At 42.3% G+C, this 15,857-nt stretch overlaps 2 protein-coding genes across 21 annotated transcripts in view; one reads left to right on the top strand and one right to left on the bottom strand.

The window, feature by feature from the left end:
* PHF21A (PHD finger protein 21A) overlaps positions 1-8,877 on the top strand; it is a 239,400-nt gene extending 230,523 nt beyond the window's left edge. For 17 of the 19 annotated variants that reach the window (XM_037900141.2, XM_037900146.2, XM_037900140.2 and 14 more), the window contains 4 exons: positions 2,811-2,966; positions 4,632-4,707; positions 5,018-5,121; positions 7,300-8,877. In XM_037900141.2, coding sequence (XP_037756069.1) covers positions 2,811-2,966; positions 4,632-4,707; positions 5,018-5,121; positions 7,300-7,554 — 591 coding nt within the window. In that variant the 3' untranslated portion in view covers positions 7,555-8,877. The remainder of the gene's footprint in view (positions 1-2,810; positions 2,967-4,631; positions 4,708-5,017; positions 5,122-7,299) is intronic. The other 2 variants (XM_043549985.1, XM_037900143.2) reach the window with 1 other exon arrangement.
* Positions 1-15,857, bottom strand: part of LARGE2 (LARGE xylosyl- and glucuronyltransferase 2) — a 72,524-nt gene that overhangs the window by 10,613 nt on the left and 46,054 nt on the right. Inside the window, exon 17 of one of the 2 annotated variants that reach the window (XM_037900126.2) lies at positions 10,021-12,963. The exons of the other annotated variant lie outside the window; for it this stretch is intronic. Coding sequence (XP_037756054.1) covers positions 12,897-12,963 — 67 coding nt within the window. The 3' untranslated portion in view covers positions 10,021-12,896. Of the gene's footprint in view, positions 1-10,020; positions 12,964-15,857 lie in introns of those variants that run through there. 2 annotated transcript variants of the gene reach the window in all.

Below are 15,857 nucleotides of genomic sequence, written 5' to 3'. Positions count from 1 at the left end.
AATACCTCGCACATTAACCCATCTTGTTACATGAATCATCACTCAACATTCCATTGAATTTAGAAGTTCTAAACCTGAATTGTTAAGCAACTGATACGTGCCTGAGAGATTAAGGAAATCACCTCTTAGATCTGATTCTGCAGGATATCAGATGCCCCAGTGTTTAATGGGTCTCATCCTGAAAGATACTGATCGCCCCAGCAACATGCAGAGTGCTCTCAATTGCCATTGTGTTCAGTGGTAGTTGAGGATGTTCAGTGCCTCACAAGATTGGGACATGCATTAACATAGAACTTCAAAAGGCTCTAGGATGAGTTTCCTTTGAAGACTGGATTGCAGAGGATTTTCTCTTTGCCTTTATCTTGTTTCCTGTCTGCCTTCTTTTCCTTCTATGCATTCACACAATGCAGGAAAGAGGAAAAGGAAGCTCTTCCCAGCAACACAAATTTCATTTCAAGGGAGGCATGAAATCTCACTAATTTGCTTCTTCAATTAACATTTAAGAACTCTCTTTAGTATTAAAGATTAAATGATCTCAGAACCCAACACTCATTTGATTCATGGAAGTTATGGAATCAAAACATGACACTGAGCTTCAAGAAAGATTGACCCTTTAGAAAACAGGACAGCAGTGTTAGCCTTGGGAGTTAAGAGACAAAGAGCAGCTCCCAATAGAGTGAGACTTATCTGTCATGGAGTCTGAAAGTTAAACCTCAGCAAACTGTATTTGTGTGTGATTTTCTTTGAAAATATGGTGTATCTCTTGCTGCATACATTTAATACATTATCCCTAGGGCCCTACCAAATTCACAGCCATGAAAAATGTCATAGATCGTGAAATCTGGTCTCTCCCCATGAAATCTGGTCTTTTTTGTGCTTTTTCCCTATACTATACAGATTTCATAGGGCAGACCAGCGGTTCTCAAATTGGGAGTCCTGACCCAAAAGGGAGGTGCAGCGGAGGTCATAAGGATATTTTAGGGGGGTTGTGGTATTGTCACCCTTACTTCTGCGCTGCCTTCAGAGCTGGGCAGCTGGAGAGTGGCGGCTGTTGGCTGAGGGCTCAGCTCTGCAGGCAGCAGCGCAGAAGTAAGGGTGGCCATACCATACCATGCCATACCATCCTCACTTCTGTGCTGGTGCTAGCAGTGGCTCTGCCTTCAGGGTTGGGCTCCCGGCCAGCAGCCACCACTTTCCACCTGCCTGGCTCTGAAGGCAGCACTGCCGCCAGCACCAGCGCAGAAGTAAGGGTAGCAGTACCGCAACCCCCTCCCGTCCATAATAACCTTGCAACCCCCCTCCTCCCACAATTACTTTTTGGGTCAGGATCCCTACAATTACAACACCATGAAATTTCAGATTAAATAGCTGAAATCATGAAATTTATGATTTTTAAAATCCTATGACTGTGAAATTAACCAAAATGGATTGTGAATTTGGTAGGGCCCTAATTATCGCTAATAAAGAAAAAATCCACTTTTTCTTGCCCAGCCACATACTATATAGGAGCGAGGCAAAGTCTAGCATGATTCTAAAATGGCAAAACTCCTCCAACATGTGAACAGGCTACTCAAGTCAAAATGGAACATTGCATGCCCCAATATTTCATACTAAAGAGGCATGCAGCTACAATTTGCTTCATTTTAGACAAATTAGGGTTAAGATCCTATAAGCGTTGTGTGTACGGAACATCATTGAAGTCAATGGAAATTGCGCGTGCCAAGGGCTTGAGACATTGGGTCTTAGGTGTGGCAAGGTGCCAGAGCAGCCCGCAGGTGGATAAAGGGTAGAGTTTGGGTGTTTTCCTTGTGTGTTCTTCTGTTCAAACATCTACTTATTAAAAATCACAAAAGCATGAGATGGGAATGATGGGAGGAAAGAGAGAGGGGAATAAAGAGAGAAAAACAAACCTAACCTTGCCATGAATTTTGCATTGTGGGGGAGGGTCTTTGGGGCGTGAATAGTTGGGGAAAGGAAGTGCCTCCACTAATAATGCAAAAATAGTAAAACATAGATTTTTAAAAGGACACTATCTACTAACTTTTCAGTTCCTTGTGAAAGCTTCTTATGGCTGAAAATAACATTTTTCCCTCTTGGTTGTGTGAACTCTTGATATCCCCTCGTTCTGCTCCTCACAGCCCTGGGCTAATGATGAAGTAGAAATCAGTAGTCATTGTGACGCTGGGGCAATGGATTTTTAAAATATAATGGGCTAAATGTATCCTGATGTAACTTCAGTGAAGTTAAAGGAGTTACCTCAGGGATGAATTGGGTCCATTCTTTTTAATTTACAAATCAGAGCACTTTTCTCTTTCAGTGTAACAGTTTGAAAAAATGTCATATATGTGCTCTAAATACTTGCTGGTGTTGTTTTAAAGTTCAATATTGCCCTCTGTGGGTTTCTTAGGAAAGACTGTGGACACGAGGCAACCTCATTTGTATGCTCCCCACATGGAGCTGTGCTTACATCCAAAGATTAGAAGGACCAAGGAAAGTGGGTATCTTACCAGTGCAGGCTAAAACCACTGAAAATCTTCCTAACTAAGATGGATGGTGGGGTAGGGATTGTTACTAGAGGCTGTGGTAACAAATGTTCACTAGGGCCTCTGACCTGGGGAGGGCAGAGGGAGTTGTACTTCTGTCATCTTCGCTGGTTTTCCGGTTACACCTCCTAAAAAGAACTTAGCCATATGGAATCCCATAGCTGTAGCTTGTGCGGAAGAGTTTACATTCAACTAGGATGTAGATGTCAAAGGTCAAAGTTCACTTTTTGCCTTCTTCTTTCTCACCCCCTTCCCTCAATTTTATAGGGCGATATCCATGAGGATTTTTGCAGTGTTTGCAGGAAAAGCGGGCAGTTGCTGATGTGTGACACATGTTCACGTGTGTATCACCTGGACTGTCTGGACCCACCTCTGAAAACCATTCCCAAGGGCATGTGGATCTGTCCCAAATGTCAAGACCAGGTATTGTTTGAAAGATAGGGAGTTACACACAGTGCACTACAAAGATTTTCCGAGTTAAAGAAAATAACCTGATCACTTGGCTTAGTTAGATTGGAACAGCCTGACATTGAGCAAATCTATTTGATCTGTAATTAGGCTTGTGTGAATTTCATCAAATTGCCACTGTTCGAATGCTCACAAATACTAAGCCTTTAAGTCTTACTTTTGTGCTCCCAGGCTCAGGGTCCTTTTGTGTTACCCTTGTGTTTTAACTCTGCTTTTCTGGGGCAAAGCACACAAACTTTTGGGAAAGGTTCTCTATGACCCATAAGGATTTTCCTGTAGATTTTTTTACTCAGAATTTCTCTGAAAGGTGGTAGTTCTTTGTCCAAAGTGAATAGGATATTTGCACAAGCCTACCCTTAATAGAGAGAGAAAATACTGAGCCAGTGCTTCCTGGTAAAACCCAAACATTAGAGAGGTTGTCATTCCTGTTCTCTTTCGTGATACATTCGGTATCAGAATAATGACTATCGATGAATGACTTGGACCTTCTTCCCTCAAAATCTCTCTGTAAAAGCATACAAATGGATTGGAATAATGAGATGATATTTCATCCATTAATGGCATAAAGATTACAAGATAAAGAAATAAATTGCTGTTTTCCCCTATTTTGGAACTTCAAGAATTACAATGGATTGCTGTTAAGCCAGCAGCCAAAAGCTATTAACATACTGTCTGACCTAAGAGAGTGCCTTAGTAGTCCATGTGAGCCTCTGTTAACCAGATGATAACATAAGAAAGCAACCTGGCATTTCCACATGCATGTTACATAATGCAACAACAAAAAACCAAACAAAAAATCCCAGTAGATTAAATTACTCAACATGGTTGTAGCTGAAGGAGGAGGGGGCTTAGCCTTCCTTTCTCTCACACACCCCCCACCCGCCCACCCCCACCGGTTGGTTTTACTGAAAAGTTACCGGAAAATAAATTTAGAAGTGTCAGAGACATTTTGCTTTAGCGTGACTCCAGCCTCAGTCCCCTGGGTCATTCCTCTGGTGAGCTACCAAGCTTCATTCTTCCTCCCTAAATAAGGTATATTAAGAGGGAATCTGTTTATCCTCTTAAAGATAAGTATGATGCTTATCCTTAGGAGGAGGGTTTGGCAACACCAGTAATGTGATCCTGAGAGCAGGTGGAGATGGGAAAGTGTCATGTCTTATCTGTTCGAAAGTGTGAAGTTCATATGTGTGGTGCAGAGGCTGTTCTGTGCCATGAGAGGATTTCTTCTAGGAACAACTTAGATCAGCAGTTTAACTGAGCCATGAAGCCATGTTCCTGTCCCCTGGCAAGTTTGAGATCAGATACGTTGTCTTTTAATTCCTCTTTAACCTGTTACGTGTCATGAGCAGAAGATGTTTGTGGTTATGAGGGAGTGAGAAAATGCTGACATTTGTGATAAATCAGCCTCTGTTGTGGAGGGTATAATATAGATGCAAATAATTCCCTCTGTTGAACCTCGGAACAGGATTGCAAGGCATTATGTTAACAGGTTGTGCCTAATGATAGCCATGAAATAAATTCTTTTGTCTCACCCTCTCTTTTTGTCTCTTCCCTTTTTCTTTCTCCCTTTCCCAGAGGTAAAATGTGTGCCAGTTAAATGTACACACTCTTTTCTTTCAGATGCTGAAGAAGGAGGAAGCAATCCCATGGCCAGGGACTTTAGCAATTGTTCATTCATATATTGCATACAAAGCAGGTAGGAAAAGAGAGAACACCTTTGCATTGCTTTCATGTTTGTAAAATGTTATTTTGGGAATGGTATTGGGTAGGACTTGTTTTAAAAAGGAAATTAAGGGGGAAAACCCTTGATAACCCAAGTAATAACGTGAAAAGGGCAGTCCAACTACTTTGTGAAAGCTTCATGTGACTCTTCACTTTATGCAGGTACAATTTCAGTATGATCCAATGTGTCCATTGTGTGAAGTAGCTTAGAGACTCCATCTGAAGGGCATAACAGGGACTCTTTAAATATTCATCACTGAGAGGATTATTATTCCCTTTTACAGCAAAAGAAGAGGAGAAACAGAAGCTACTTAAATGGAGTTCAGATTTAAAACAAGAAAGAGAACAACTAGAGCAGAAGGTCAAACAGCTCAGCAATTCCATAACAGTAAGTATTTTTCTCAGCTGTAATGCTACACTTGTTCTCTGTAGTCCTTTCATACTAGCACCATGCAAGCTGGCGGAGCATAAGTCTGGAGACTGCTACTGTAGGCCTGATCCAATTTCCATAGATGTCAGTAGGAGTTGGGTAAGCTTCCATTTGAGCTGTGCTCTTTCTCCTGCCCTTTGGATATTTTGGATGTTTAAAGTACAGCTAAATGAACTTATGCTAGCTGTATCTTGCAGATGTACAGTAACCCATAATACCAACAGTTGACAAACACAACCCATGGAGATTTATATGGACTCTATGGCTCTTATTTTTATTACAGAGGAGCAACCTAAGTAGCTACAGGTCCTAATATCTGATGCTTCATTTTATTCTCACTCAGTAGGCTAAATTGCATGGTGGGACTTACAGCCTTGGTGCACGGCCCCGTCATATCTAAAATGAAAGCAACTGCCATGGTCTCCATGTTACTCACAGGTTTGGCCTTCAGGTTCCTGACGAGTTTCCAAGACAGTCTTCATTTGGGCAAACTTTGGGTGCCCCGCCTAATGTTAATTACACCTTGCCACACTTTTTCCCCCTAACCAGAAACCATGTTTTCCACCTTGTTTTATAACCGTAATAACTAGAACCTATGTGTTAGCATGTAACTTTCTCTCACCATAACACACAAGCTGGACTCCTAAGTCACCACATATAAACAAACATGAGCCCCTCAGGAGGTCCCATGATAATATATCAGAGAACTGGAAATGCTAAGTTCTGTTCCATAGCCAACATTTATGACATCATACAGTTCTAGTGTATTTCACTGTACTCACCCTCACACACTTTGGGATTTGTTTTTTTTTTTTCTATTTAAAAAAGTATTTATAAGGTGTCTGATGTCCAAAGACATCTAATACTGAACACAGTAGAATAACTCAGATAAATAATATATATGAAAAGGCTACATGTATCCTTTTAAGAAAGTAGATATCATAGTGGTGAAAGGTGCTGGATTAACAGCTTTGGGGACTAGAATGTTCTCTTTATCACCAGAAGGCTAGGCTGGCCTGGCCTGGCAAGCAGCAGTGCATGTGTTCTCAAGCGACGTGTATGGGCAGCACCCACTCACTGATGTGCTTCAGCCCTGACCTAGAAGGACTATCTATAGGTGAAGAAGGCAGTTCGCTCTCCATGGATGACTCATTATTTACCTCTTAACTCAAACTGCCAACATGGGGCCAATTAGTTCCAGTTATGGTGGTGATTTTTCTGCTGCTGTCATATATATGTTAAAAGTTGGACTCAGACCAGGAGGGTTTGAAGATCAGTGTAGACAAAAGGCTTCAAAACTTTTTTAAAAAAGATACCATCTTCCTGCAGGACACCTGTTGGGGCCTATGTGGTTTATACATCATTAAATTGAACCACATCCGTACAGAAGGTATTGGCTGCCTTCTCCTTTTAATTTTAGAGAGTTTCAACCATGGGCTCCTGACATAAAGTGGTTAAGCTAATTTGCCTTGCCTGTTGTCAGAGCGTCTTGATTTTTTTTGTAACATGCAAGAAAAAAATGGCCACAAAATGAGATTTTTAAATGAAGAGGGCACTGCATCTTTCTCTTCAAGTCCCCCTTTTTATTTATGGGGAGGGAATGATGGTTCTGCTAATATAGGCAAAACTGTATGTGAAAGCAAGGCTCTATCCAGTAAGCAGGACATACATGTTCTCCGCAAAGTCAGCTCCTACAGGATGCCTGCATTTTCAGATCTGATTTGGAGGAATTTCAGAAATGAAATACTAATAGAAAATAATAAAAATTTGCTAGTTTCAGCTGGACATTAACCCCATATTTTCCTCCAGAAGAAACAATAGGATGGAGGCATCTCTGGTGATTTCCTAATCTATAAGGGAAATGACTTAAATGGAGGCAGAGCAGGTGGTAGTTACCTGCTGGCAATTTAACTTATCTGTCTGTAAATATTAAGTAATTTGTGTGTGCAGCTTTGAGGTTCCTCCAAGCTGGGAAAGTGAACTTCCAGGTGCAGCCGTTTCTGGAACTCTCCTCCTTGCTAGATGCCTATATTTGGATTGTTGGACATCTAAATTCCTTTCCTTAGCCTCTTCCATTCCGCTAATTATCCTTATGGGTGTAATGGTTGAGCTTTTTGTTGTTCTAATTTGCTGCAGAAATGTATGGAAATGAAGAATACCATTCTGGCAAAACAGAAGGAGATGCACAGCTCCTTGGAGAAGGTAAAACAGCTGGTCCGCCTCATCCAAGGCATTGACCTTTCAAAATCCATAAACTCTGAGGTCAATTCAGTAGCCATCTCCAATGGCATGGACTCGACTAACAATGCTAATGCTGCCACCTCCACCCCAGCCCCAGCCCCTTCCCAGAGCTGCATGGTGAACTGTAACAAAGGCGATGAGACTAAATAACACAGTGGAGTAAGAAGGAGCCAAGGGAGGTGGCGGCGAGGAGGAGCAGCAAAATAATGAAACTCTAGAAAAGCAAAACCGGATTTCTTCTGGAAAGTGCAGAATTCTTTAGTTCTTTGGTTCCAGAGAGAGCGTGAAGATGCTTGTGCCAGGCGGCACCGGAGTTTGCCAATTGATCCTTCTTATTCTGTGTGTACATGCAAAGTTTGGATCATGTTACATGAATAGTGCCAGCTGGGGGTTCTTTGCCAGCACCATGCCAAGTGAAATAATATATTTACTCTCTCTATATTTTACACCAGTGTGTGCCTGCAGCAGCCTCCACAGCCACTATAGGTTTGTTTTATTTTTGTTTGGGGTGAGGAGCAGGGATGAGGGAGGAGAGCAGGTTTCAAATCCTTATTTGCAGAACAGTTTGTTTAGGTAGGGAAAAAATAAGTCCAAAGAGCCTGTGGGCTTTTCCTGTTTCTAAACTCTCAGCACTATTAAACCAAAAAACAGAAGTATAAATTAACAAATCCCAGTGCCCAGAGGGGACAAGTATATCAAATAAGCAGTATTTACTATTGTTTAGACAGGAGATGTACAAAACAAAATAGGGATGGATTTTTCACCGAGTAACGAGCACATGTGCAGGCTGGGGATTTTCTGTCCTGGCAGCTTTGGGTTAACCCTGTTTCTTCACACTAGACAAATGAAATGCATTGGAGAATTGGATTGGTTTGGATCTTCAAGTTGATCCAGGAAGCCTTTGTTGGGAGAGGGGACCAAAATGGTTGAGTTGAAGCATTGAAAGGGGGTGTCTCAAGGGAAAATGTGCATCAATGATTTTACTTGAAAATGAGGTTCCAACCCTTTTCTATATTTATAAAACAACAAAAATATCCTGAACAAAGCAGCACATGACCCAGATGTGTGCACTGAACAGAGAAATGTCCTTTTCTTTCATTTCCTCTCTTTCTTTTGGTAACAAAAAATAAATAAGGAATAGAAAAGCTGTTATTCAGGCTGACAGTCTAATTAAAGAGGTAGATGGGACCTTGCATGGTATAGATTAGAAGTAATAGTGTCAGTGAGATACAGTGAGTCTTTGTGAGTCCTTGTGTCATCGTTTTGGGCACTGTTTTTTTATGCAAGGGCAAAATCTTTGTATCTGGGAAAAAACAACTTTTTTAAAATTAAAAAGGAAAATAAAAGATATTGAGGTCTTCCTAGTGTTACTTAAAATAAGATCAAGGTAAGAAACATTGTAAAAATTATAAAAGTGCTATTTGTTTCCTAAACAAGTGATTTCTATTAAAAAGGTGTCAGAACTGGAGAAAATGCTGTGTGCTTAGAATTTTTTGACACAGACTTTGCCTATTATGATGACATTCTGCTGTGTTTGTGTTTTAAAATCCCATGGGGCAGGTTTCCGTAGGTTATATCATACATGCCACTGGCTGAATTCTAAGTGCTGCAACTCACTCTCCATCGGGAGGAGCTCTCTGTGTTGTCTCCTTTTATCACATCTACCCATTCTTTTGTGTGTTAGTAGCCCAGAAAAGAGCACTGGCAGCTTGATTGTTAAAGCCTTTATGCTTTTGTAATATTTAAATATGGACTGATTAGACCACAGGTGTAGAATTAATGGGGATGAAAGACAGTGGATTTGTTACACCTGAAATCTCCTTTTGTCATATCACTTTATTTCAGAATTCCATCTCTTTCATATTATAGTGTGACTGTGGGTAGCAGAGCATGTCTGGTGAGTTCCATTATGATAGGGATTGTTTCTGTCAGTTAAGGTGTGCTGGACATGCAGTGGCTATCAGTTCTGCTAACGCATATGAATGTATTGGGCCAAAGCCTGTTCCCGTTGAAATCAATGACCAAACTCCCTCTGGCTTCAGTGAGAGCAATGTTTGGCCCACTATGCAGATGAACTCAGGCAGAGCTCCTTGTGTGGTGATGAGGGTGCATGTATTTTAATAGCCAGGTAGACCTGCTCTGGGGATGGCAATGCAACACTGAAAAGCTTTGCATTTTGCCTACTATGTTCTGGGCAAAGCAGAGTGAATACCCTGACCCTGGCATAGCCTGAGAATCTCACTGCAGCCATAGCTGCATATGCTCCTTGGAGATCCTTGGCGCTGTTTTCTTCGCTCTCCTTTAGTGTCTGTTTTCACTAACACTTTGTTCCTCAGGGACACTTCCCCTTTTCCAGTGAAGTGAACACACACTTTTTTCAGTTCTGAGCCCAGGAGTTGATCCTCCGTTCTTACACTTGTCAGTAGATTTGGAGGAGGAATTCTTGTGTGCTCTTCTCAGCTTGCCCTATGATAAACTAGACTTTATCTTCAAATGTCTGTGTTCTGGTCTGAAGCCAGTTAAGCAGCAAAGATCAGTTAGCAGGAGTGGCAAAGCAGGAACACAGCCCTTGAAACAAATTTAAAACTGATCAAAGGAAATACTTTTTTTGTAACAACACACAATTAACCTGTGTAACTCATTGGGGCCAGTTGCTTAGTAGGATTTTTAAAAGGATCCAATATTTATAGGGATAATGAGAGAAAATAAACTAGGGATGTATGCCCTCTTTCTTTAGGGCATAAGCCAGTCACTGTAGAGGGGTTTCTTCCACCTCTCTCTGAAGATACTATGTCAGAGACAGGCTACTGGACTAGATGGACCCCCGTCTTACTGGCATGGCAATTCCCATATTCCTGTGATTCCCCCAGTGTTACCTTCACAGTGCTGTTTGGAGCACTGTGCCATTGGGGGTCACAGTGCTTTTGAAGGCTGAGCACTGGTTTGATTTCTCCTCTGCCAGTTACTGGAAGGGGCTGAGGCTGGAATTCAGTGGTAGTCTTACTTGTTTTGAAAGGCAATGCAGCACCAAGAGATGTTAATACCTTGTCCTTTCCATGCCACCCCTGTAAACACACCCACTGCCCCTTTCTGAAGGTGTCTGCTTGTCTCTAGGCTCTGAAGAGGTACATCAATTTACTTAGGTCTAATTTCTACCCATGTTAAAATTTTTGTTAGAAAAAATCCTCCAGACTACAAAAGCCTACCATAAGTTCCACTATGACCTGGCAGAGAAATGGTCTTAGGTTAGAGTTTTTGTCTCTGGTAGATTTTCCTTCTCTCTGACTCTTTTTGGTATGCTTCCCCTATTGGCTCTGCAGCAACATCAGTTAATAGACAAGTACCATTCCATGAGCTGTGCTGACATTAGCAATGCTGCTGCACAGACATTAAGTAAACAGGAGCCACTGCTGTCCAGCTGGAAACACTGGGCAGTGAGGGAATTGACAGGGGGGGAGATAGCTCAGTGGTTTGAGCATTGGCCTGCTAAACCCAGGGTTGTAAATTCAATCATTTAGGGATCTGAGGCAAAAAATTGGGGATTAGTCCTGCTTTGAGAGGGGGTTGGACTAGATGATCTCCTGAGGTCCCTTCCAACCCTGATATTCTATGATTTACTAAATAGAAAATAATATATATATAGATTTAGCTGCTCAAAGGAGTCCCAAACAATGCAGAAATTACAACTGTTTGGTAGTTAGCTTTTATCTTTCTCTAATATCTGCTGCCTTTTCTTTCCTGTCATAGTTGGTATGGTCTGATGGTGTTGAAACCTCTCCAGTTCTAAATTTCTCTGAACTGAGGCCATATGGAAAGCGACATATAATAATACTTAGTATTTTGTATTTCCTAAGCAGCATATGGACATTTAGCTAATCCTTATATCACTGCCAGGAGTAGGTGACGACTTATTCCCATTTAAAGATTGGAAAACTGAGGCAGGGAGCTAAAATGAGGCCACAAAGGGAGTTGGTATCCGATGCATTTCCGGCTCCCAGGCCAATGCTCAGTTCACTAAGTCATGCTGCCTCTCTCACTGCTCAGAAAAAGAACAAGTGAATTTTAGAAATAGCTTTTCCCTTATCCTTGCAATCTAGTCTTAAAATGTCTGGAAGGTACATTTGTGGGATGTCATGCAGACAGAATACTTGACAGAATACTTAGTATGATGATGAGTTATTATTTGTTTAGAGCCAGCAGTGTGCTCAGTGCTGTACAAAACAGACAGTCACAACGTAGTACTGGTGTGGTTTATTGGTGGACAGTGTAGGAAACTTAATGGTTCTGTGAGTGCATCACTGGCAGGTAATTATCAGTGGTAGGATAAAATGCTTTGCACCTGGAGAATCCTGGGTAACAGGGTCTGTTATATGAGCAACTCAAGAATCTTATTCACCTGTAGTTGCAAATATGATTCTGTTGGTAATGATAATTTACATCTGCCTACCTAGAGTTAAAAGGTTGTGGAGATTTTGTGGGCAGATCTATTAGTTTAGTTGTTGACAGGAAGTCAGTGATGTATTTTATTGACAGTACGACAAGGCTTCAGAAAGCAAATCCATATCCAAACTGTCTGGAGATTTGAAGATTAATCCTGACCTCCTCAACTTCAAATCAGCTTCTTCCAGGGACTGTTCCAGGCCCAGCCCTTGTACTCCGAGCCTGGCCAGCATTCACAAAGGCCCAGAGTGAAATCCTCCTCTTGTGGCTGCCTAGGTACTTGGAATAAATGGAGGTGTCCTTATAATACAGATGTAGCAAAACATCATCAATGAATTTGCACTGCAGGTATACTCCCTAGCAAGGCTGAACCACCAAAAGGGGGATTCCCTAGCCACATCCACTATAAAGCTCCCTCAGTCCCTTCTTCCCCTCTCCTTGTCCTGCTGGAAATAGCAATTACAGTCTAGCAATCAGGCTTTAAGGGGTTCTTGAACACTGAGGATTCAAGGCAAGTTCAGGCTTGCCAGGTTGCCACAGAAGGCTTACTGCCAAGACTGCTTCCTCCTGGATTTTTTGTACAGAAGAGGATTTGCATAGATGGCTTTTTCAACCCAGAGAGAAAGGATAAATGTTTTCCCCTGCACCTGACTTGCTTGGCATTTTCAAGGAGTCCTGGGCTCACTTGATCAGCAAATTGCCATACCCAAGGCCATTCACAAGCTGTATCACCAGCCAGAAGTGGGCTCTGCAGTCTTCTCTATTTAGAAGACACGATGTCTCTTAAGGCCTCTGCAACAGAAAGCTAAATCTGTAAATGCACCTTGGCTGAGCAGCTTCAGCATGTTGCCTCAGATCCATACTGTTGGCCATCAGATGTAGAACAGGAAATGCCCAAGGAATTAGCTCTGGAACTCCTGCTCCTATATATCTCGAAGCTTCCACCCTTTTCATTCAGATCCCTCATATAAAGGCTTACTCCTTTGATAACATCCGCAAGAAGGGATGTGATGATACTTCATAAATCCTTCTCTGGTATTCCCTCCTGTGGGCTATCCAGTGTATCCCATCTTTCCCATTTCATCTTGTAGACTGGGACAAGGACTGTAGTTTTGTGTCCTGTACAGGATGAGCATATATGAGCACATATTTGGAAACTACACAATAAAGTTTAATTATTTATACATTACATTGGTGTGCATGGTATTAATAGATCAATAAAACGACAGGCCTTTTTCCCCCTGTGTTTCCCCATCACTGAAGTTCCGCTAAAGGCAGCAACAGCAGGAGCTCTAATGTAGGCAAGGTTCTGATGACTCTCTGGTTTTCTAACTGCTATGTTGCCTGAACCTACATTGCTAAGGTTAAATGACAGGCAGCTGGTCTACGCTAGCGCTTTAATGGGTGAAGTTGGAGCAGTGGTAGCAACAGTAGGATATTTTTAGAGGAAAAAATGCTAGTGTAAACACAGCCTGTGATTCTGGGCAGTGCAGCGAATGATCAGCCTGAAGGCACATATGTTCAGCCATACTGCCACCATGTACAGGAGCTACTGACCTGCCTCGACCAGCATCTGTGCTTCTCCTCACCTCCCTGTTCTGGAGGGGAACACTGGATGGGCACAGGGGAAACAAAAGGGAGCCTTTTTCTCAGAGCAGGGGCATGTAGGGGCGTGAGAGTCAATGTGTGGTGCAGAGAGAGTAAGGGGAGGAACAGAGGGGAAGAGCATGGGTAGGAAGAGGAAAGGGAGGGAAAGGAGAAATGACACGGGGGTGGGGAAAGGTAAAAGAAAAGCATAGGAAAATATCCCAAAGGAGCACAGAAACGAGGGGGAGCAGTGCTGCAGTTATAGGGTTGAAGGTAAAGGAGCTGGGCCTAGGACCCAGAGGGGCAGATACTCTCTTTTCCTATCTTGACCTTTCCTGTGACTTGGTTTCTTTTTCCACAAGAGGAATTCCCCTAATTTAGGCAAGCGCTTCAAAAGACAAAAGGCAAGTGTTTTGGGAAGCACCCAAGTATCTTGGGTGGGCCCATTGCCAGAATCTCTTGGAGCATCGATCTAAGTTAAGAAGCAGCGCATTGGTACCAGACTGGGGATACTTCTCACACAAATTCAGTGCGCAGGTAAGGGAACAATTGCTCCGTTGTTACTATTTTTACTAGTTCTGTAGTGCCCAGATGTGTAGTGGTGCTTCAAAAACAGAGACCCAAAGTGGACAAAGGGCAAGAAAAGGCTGCTAACTGGTCCAGGTTGTTATGTTGATGCCAGTCTCCTGTCATTTTAGCAGTGTTTTTATCACTTTTGGTTTTTGCTTTGTTTTGAAATTACTTTTATTTACTTATTATAATGCAGGCAGCATAAACTCAGCCACTTCCTACTCCTTTGTTCTCTGGCATTCAGAAAGCTTCCTTTAGCCGTGTTGCGGGAAAAAATGAAGAATTGGCTGGTGCCTCTGAGCCAGAAAAGAGATTCTATTTTCACTAAACAAGCAGAGTTGCACAGTGGATTGAGCACAAGGCTAGGGCCCAGTAACTCCTGAGTTATAATCCCAGCTCAGCTATGCGTTTCTTGTGTGGCCTTGGGTAAGTCTCTAGGGGAAATTTTTCAACAGTTGCCTCTGATTTTTAGATAGCCAGTGTAAGAGCAAGGGCCAGATTTTTCAGAAGTCCTGTACTGAGCACCCACAGTTCCAGTTAAAGCATGTGAAGCTGCCAGGGCTCAGTACCTCTGAAAATCAAAATGAAGACGTCTCAAGTTGGGCACCCAAAAAAATCAGCTGCCACTTTTGAAAAAAACAAACCCCTTATGTGTCTCCGTTTCCCCCTCTATTAAATAGTAATGGGGTGGTAATTCTACGCTTGCTGTATAAGGGCCAAGTGTTTCTCTCATTCTTTGGTCATCAGGAACTGACACCACTGAGCGAATGGGTATATTAACAGTAATAGATGAACAGAGCAGCAGGCTACATGTTATTGCTTGCTCTGGGCTAGTCTGTAATTCTGAAACACGTTTTCATATGGTTCCTCATTTTAATGATCATTGTCTTGAAATAGTTGACTGACTCTAAGGCTGAGAGCAGAATTTAACATGGACCTTTCCCTTTCAAAATTTACTTTGCCTCTGGGTCACTCCCTGTAGACAGGCAGCCAGGGCTCCTTAGGGCGATTTAAAATGTACTCTTCTAAGAACAATGCCTGCTTCCCAGCCTGAACCCACCAGCCTCATCCAGGCATGTGCTGCTGGAGAGTCTGCTATGAGCTCTCACATTCAGGCTATGGCTTCACTGACAAAAACATGTTTTTACAATGGGCTAATTAATGTGTGTGTGTTGTCATGCTGGAAAAAACTAGGGAAGACAAGGCACCTGTAGTTTTACATGGAGGTAACCTAGGCAGGGTCAGTTACAGGTGGGGGTATAGTGTTGATCTTGCCTAGTTTATCTCACCACAAGTGCCTTGTCTCCACTTATAGGCCCTAACCAGGTTTAAAATTGTCATGGTTCATATTGAAGCCATTGAGCTAGAGGTGAAAGACTCCATAGCTTAGTTCCCATCACCTGAGCCATCTTATCCTCTCCCACCCACCTGATTTTCTTGAAATGCTCTTTAGTAACAGATCCCACACCCCCTGCCTGTGCCTTCAGCCCCTGGCTGTGTTACACCTACCTGTGAGCTAATTCCAAGTCGCTGTAGAAGGGGAAAATATCAAAGAGGCTAATAATAATTTGGGCACTGGGTTCTAGATAAAGAAACAGGAAAGCAGCTGTTTTTGAGGGGTCCTTAATTTCTGTAACAAGGCAGTGGCCCCAACATCCCATATACCTGTGGCAGGATTGAGTGGTTACACTTGAAACTAGCATCTTCAGTGTAAGTGCATGTAAAAGATCAGCAGCATAAGTCCTTAGTGCTCCAGGGCACTACCAGAAAAAGTAGCAGGTTTTGTCTTTGGTTGAATAGATTTCCACAGCTGTGTGTGACATATTTAGTCATGCACAGGAATGAAGAACCTTAAT

Source organism: Chelonia mydas, chromosome 6 (assembly GCF_015237465.2).
Source record: "Chelonia mydas isolate rCheMyd1 chromosome 6, rCheMyd1.pri.v2, whole genome shotgun sequence".
NCBI lineage: Eukaryota > Metazoa > Chordata > Testudines > Cheloniidae > Chelonia > Chelonia mydas.
Note: the sequence above shows the minus strand (reverse complement) of the source record. Positions and strands in the feature narration are given on the sequence as shown.